General features: G+C 49.7%; 1 protein-coding gene across 4 annotated transcripts in view; it reads right to left on the reverse strand.

Moving 5' to 3' along the window:
- Positions 1 to 5,627, reverse strand: part of OLA1 (Obg like ATPase 1) — a 104,375-nt gene extending 98,748 nt beyond the window's left edge. For 2 of the 4 annotated variants that reach the window (XM_085874133.1, XM_085874129.1), the window contains exons 1-2: positions 5,482 to 5,627; positions 3,634 to 3,768 (exon numbers count right to left, since the gene is read on the reverse strand). In XM_085874133.1, coding sequence (XP_085730259.1) covers positions 3,634 to 3,731 — 98 coding nt within the window. In that variant the 5' untranslated portion in view covers positions 3,732 to 3,768; positions 5,482 to 5,627. Of the gene's footprint in view, positions 1 to 3,633; positions 3,769 to 5,259 lie in introns of all 4 variants that reach the window. The other 2 variants (XM_085874130.1, XM_085874131.1) reach the window with 2 other exon arrangements.
- Positions 5,628 to 6,000: the final 373 nt, after the last annotated feature.

Here is a 6,000-nt window from a genome sequence, read left to right on the forward strand (position 1 = left end):
AGGAGAGAGAGGAGAGAGGAGAGAGAGAGCTTTTGGGGGACTATATTATAAAACTTGAATGGCACTTTGCGACGTCGAATGATCTGCCTCCTCCCACATCATTACACCAAGTTGTACAAAGTTTGATTTAAATCCCTTCACCTGTTCTCAAATATCACATTTTTACCTGACTTGCCCTCTGATCTTTAACTTCTTGACCCCAAAATATAATCAGTTTATCTTTATATCATTATACATACTTCTACCAAGTTTGACTTGGATCCCTTCAGCCATTCTGAAGTTATCGCGGGAACGAGAACCTGTCACGAAAACCCGAAAATATAACCACCGTCCACCTTCGGTGGCAGAAGTAAAAAATGAAAATAAAAAATAAAAATAAAAAACTCACTCACTCACTCATACATTCATTTGCATATCTTGGGCAAGATATTCCACAAAGAGACAAGAGTGGCACTCAGTGGAGTGCATACCTCCACCATGCTGAACAGCTGACGTTTTGGATCGCACTGATCGGCTGGATCTGGATACTGACCTGAATCAAAATCTAATCAGTTTGTTCTTGTCAATTAATGAACTCATCCACCAAGTTTCGTCATAACTTGTCCAAAAGTTTTTTTTTTTGAGATATCGTGCTGCACGTATATCGTTTTTTGGCCCCATCTCTCAATGGTGAAGAATCACTTTTAAAATCCCAGATCTGGATCTTCATTAAAATCAAATCAATTTGTCCTCGTCACATACCAAACCTGTCCACCAAATTTTGTCTGAATCCGTCCACGACATCGAGAGATCCTGCTCACAGACAGACAGGGGCTGAAATCGCCATCTCTGCACACCTTCGGTGGCGGAGGTAAATATGGCGGAACTCTGGACCTCACTTCCACTTCTCCACTGTACGCGTCATTTACGATGAACATAATTTACTGTGAACAGGCTTTTGTGCGTACATGATTGATGGATGGCCCTGAAAGCCCCAGATTACCCACTTGGTCTGTTTTCGTATATCATTTTCTCCTTTCACCTGCCAACAAGGATGTCTCACAGCTTGGGATTGAATGAGATGAGAGATGTTTTAAGAAGTTGAAAAACAACTCAAGAACTTCAGTGTTTGAACATGATGATCCATGTTCGACATGCACTCGACGGATACACTGTGATCAGCCTCTGTCCTCGATCCTTTGCATTCAGACGATACACCGTAATCTTTTGGAAGGCACACGTCTTGTCCTTTTATTGACCTTACTCCATTGGTTGGACCTAGTTTGTCTGCGTAAATGAGAGACGACGCAGTGAAAACGGCACCAAGTCGTCGGGCCGCAATGACTCGGATTATACTCGTCAGTTACTAACATTCACGTCTCCCTGGAGGTACCCGTTCTTGAATTTTGCAAACAGACACGTGTGTGCAATGAGATTTACAGTCCGAATTGGAACACGTCAGGATATTCAAATTAAAACAGATTTAACTTCTTCTTCTGTCATATGCAGCACGAGGCTGCAGGGAGCACCATTGGCTGAAGGCACGGCCGTGCCGCTGATGCAAGGTTGGGGCCAGTGTGACCAGTCCTTGGCTTTTTTCACAAGATCTTGGCTATTCTTTGTTCACCTTGGCGTCTTGGTTTTCTATCATCATCGCTTTTCCGAAAACTTGTGAATTCTTGGCTTTTTTCATTGGCTCACCTTGGCATTTATGAAAGTGAGGAGTGGTCAACACTGGTTGGGGCAGGAAAGCGATTGAATATTGTTGTGGTTGACGAAATTCGCAAACCACCATTCAGGTCCCGTAGGTGAGATATCTCTGTAAGTATATGTGTAGTTAGGCCCAAACCCGTTGTTTAGAGGGAATAAATGTCATTCATTCGGGCTGCGACCCTTTTAGATAGCCGTTTTTCTTTTACTATCTTTATTTTGGACCAGCCGCCATTACTACCACCACAACCACCACCAACCACGTCTCAACAGCCATCACACAACAACCACCAACCGCAACGCCGCTTCACAACAACAGCCACGACCCTTGCCGTCACATCTCGCTCTCGCAACCATCGCATCACCGCCATTCCCGCGCCGCTTGTGGGCGCCGATCCTGGACTCGTGCAGGGCGCGCACCGAGCAGCGGGTGCAAAAACACCAGCCTTTCCAAAGAAATTGGATCAAAAACGATTCACGCCCACTTCTGTTCCGTCCTATCAGCGAGCGTGGGGTGATTTGGCCCCGCCTCCAGGTGCGTCGGAGTATAATCGCTATATGCAGATTCGCGGATCAAAAATCATTCACGCCCACTTTTCCTCTGTCCAATGGGGAGCCAGCCAGAGGTGAAGGGTCGGAGGTGAAGGGTCGAAGGTGAAGGAGCGAAGCCACGGGGGCTATAAAGGGCCGCGTTCGCTCGCCGAGAAGTTGAGTCAGTCAAGGAGAGTTGAGAAGAGAAGAGTCAGAGAAAGCAGTTGACGGAGCTGAGAAGAGTGGAGAGTTGGAGAGGTGGCGGCGGCGAAGGCAGTCGAGAGGGCGCTCGTGTCAGAGTCGGGGAGCTGCGGAGAGGGGAGGCCGGTAACGCGACCGAGGTCGCGGTGGAGACGCTCGTCACGGGACCCGAGCCTGCGAGATATCCTCATTCCCCCGAGCATCAACAACCCCCTCCTGTTTCCCCCCCGCGCTGAGATAGTGTGAGAAGGGGGCCCCGTTCCCACCCCATTTCCAGGCAGTGCCAGCGAGGCCCGCGGAGTCGGGGCGCCACCGCCATTTTGCGGCTCATCACCAGACGGGTAGGCTCGACGCGGTCTCGGCCCCAGGCCCGTCTGCCCCCCTCATCGTTGAGGGTGGTCCCTTTTTCTTTTGCTTTGAGTATATGTGTTGTCGGCGCCGTCTGTGAAGTAAAACTGTACAAGTGTTGCCGTGTGCTCGGTAGTCGGTAGTAGATCTGCATTGTGTTTCTCTGTTACATTTGCTTTTTGTGCAGAATCGTGTGCTTCTTCTACTGTTACATTTGCTTTTGGTGTATAATTGTATATGTGTGCTTTCCGTTTGCCGCGGAATAAATGTGCTTTATGTTGAACTGTTTTTCCCGTTTCGCTTCGTCTTTTCCTTTATTGAATCTCCATCTTACTTCACGTAAAGGGTTGGTCGTGGGCTAAATACGCCCAATAATTAATCGAACCGTCGAGGTTGACGATAACACCGCTCGGTTATCCCGATAGTACGGAACGGGTCACTTAAAGTGGCCCGTGTCCGAAGTCGACCTGCGGCGAGGTGCGATCGCCCGGTCTACCCTCCGTGTGGGTACTTAGGTAGGTCGAATTTGGCGAGCAACCTTATCCCACGCGGGGGGCCGATTGGCACGATCGTGGTGAGGCCGAAAGGCCCACCCGTGACTAGTTCCCGGCGTTAGTCCGAGAGGGTCACGATGGGATTGTCCGTCCGGTGGGCGACGTGCCGCAATTCGAGTTACGTGGCCGCTCGCACGCCGGCGGGCGTGAATCTGCACAATATAAATGAAAATTATAAGGACCCGGATGGAAGAAAATCATCTTTTACGAGGATTTCAAAGTTTTTAAGTTGAAAACGTTGAATTTCAGCACTTTCAAGGACTTCAACACCATGTTGGAACCATGCTAAATGGCACAAAAAGAAACTCACCCAACATTGGGCAGGCCAACAATGCCGATCTTCAGCGATGTGCCAAATCGACCGATGATTGGCAGCGGCTTCACCTTCGTGACTCTTTTGGGTGGCATGCCAAAAGCGGGTGCAAACGATCTGCCTGGAGTTCACCTGGAACAAAATAACCCCAGGGGTTATGAACACATCGGTTACCCAATGATCGGGTCGCTTACATTAAAATTGGAAGACAAAGGTGCTTGCCGTGCGGCCAGGTGATGCAGTGCCGTGACACGCCTTGGCGTCCAATGTCTCAGTGATGATGTGCATATTATCTAGGCCATGTCATTGTGCTTTAAGGAAGTTGGACAAAGGAGGCTCTTTACCCATCATGCCTGCACTCGATCAACAAGACTAATGAAATCCATGGGTTTATCGAATTAATTTATCGAGAGAATGGCGGGGGAGAACAGTGGGGCTAGTACAAGGACATCAGCAGGGTGAGGCATTGACGAGCAGGGAACAACACGAGCGCACACACGATACAACGCTACCCTATCATGGACATCACCACACAGGTATACAATCAGGGATCCATACCTCAGCTTCCTACCATTCCTGTCAAGATCAATGTATACCTCCATCCCCAATGCCTCCAGGTTCCTATCTAATTCCAATTTAAACTTATCGACTGTTTCTGCTGCCACTACGTTACCAGTGAGACCATTCCGTGCATCAACTACTCTCTGAGTAAAAGACCCCTACCTTACTACCACACCAACTAACCTCATCTTCACTCACACTGTGCTCACAGATCCTGTTACTGTAAAACGTTAACACCACCTCTTTTGATATATAATTGATCCCCCGACGAATACAACCACAACCCTGCTTGCTTTATCTATAGCTGCCTGGCATTACGCTGCCTCCTTTCCTCCGTATCTATTACCACCCCCAGATCCTTCTCCTGCATCACCCATACAGTGCAGCGCAGTGGAGCAGAGTGGAGTGAAGTACAGTGGAGCGGAGCGGAGCAGAGCAGAGCGGAGCGGAGTGGAGTGGAGTTCAGTGCAGTGGAGTGGAGCACAGTGCAGTGGAGTGGAGCACAGTGCAGTGGAGTGGAGTGGAGTAGAGCGAAGTGCAGTGGAATGGACTTCAGTGCAGTGGAGTGGAGTGGAGTGGAGTGGAGTGGAGTGGAGTGGAGCACAGTGCAGTGGAGTGGAGTGGAGTGGAGTGGAGTAGAGCGAAGTGCAGTGGAATGGACTTCAGTGCAGTGGAGTGGAGTGGGGTGGGGTGGGGTGGAGTGGAGTGGAGTGGAGGGAGTGGGGTGGGGTGGGGTGGGGTGGGGTGGAGCGGGGTGGGGTGGAGCGGAGCACAGTGGAGTGGAGCACAGTGCAGTGGAGTGGAATTCCATGCAGTGGAGTGGAGTAGAGCGAACTGCAGTGGAATGGAGTGGAGTGGAGTGGAGTGCGGCGGGGCGGGTGGAGTGGAGTGGAGTGGAGTGGGGCGGGGCGGGGCGGAGTGGAGTGGAGTGGAGTGGGGCGGGGCGGGGCGGAGTGGAGTGGAGTGGAGTGGAGTGGGGCGGAGTGGAGTGGAGTGGAGTGGGGCGGGGCGGGGCGGGGCGGAGTGGAGCGGAGCGGAGTGCCGTTTTCCGCCTTTGCAAACCTCCCTGTATCCTCCGTAAGCTCGCATGTGCGAGATCGAGCGGATGAAGAACACAGTACTTTACAAGTCCGTGCTATTTAAATCTTGCAGCCGTTGCACGCGAAGGCCCAAATTCGGACACACGAACAACCCTTGACATCCCGAAACTCGCGCCAATTCGTCTCCGCGACCTTTCAGGATAACAATACCATTACATGAACGCGTCGGACGCCACCATCTCACACTGTATCCACTCGACACTTCACAGAGGACCACGTGACTACTTCCGCAACATCAACTGGCTCAATGTTCATCACGCGCTTCTTCTTCTTCTTCTTTTCGCTTCTTCTTCTTTTCGCTTCTTCTTCTTCTATAAATTTCAGTCAAACAAATGGTCCTGAAATCCGAGTACCGACGCGAAATAAAATACTTATTTTAATAAACACGGATACGGAATGAAAAACAACGTGTTTTTAGATTTACATTGAAGATTTTAGACGATTAACATTGAAATTAGTCTCGACCTACACCACCATGGCCGTCACGAAATGTATAAAAGGCCAGTGAGGTGGTCATGTGCAGAACCATGATGGTGCTGCACTCAGCACTCCATACTCCATCCGGCGTTTTTCTTCAATAAAAACGATATATAAATTCTCGTTAACATATGTAGTGGGGCAACTTAGCATAACAATTGTGCATTTTGTGAGGAAAGCACCAAATTTGGTGCTTTCCTCACAAAATGCACAATTGTTATGCTAT

This window comes from Eptatretus burgeri, chromosome 3 (assembly GCF_056783735.1).
Source record: "Eptatretus burgeri isolate ZD-2024b chromosome 3, Ebu_testis_v1, whole genome shotgun sequence".
Taxonomy (NCBI): Eukaryota; Metazoa; Chordata; class Myxini; order Myxiniformes; family Myxinidae; genus Eptatretus; species Eptatretus burgeri.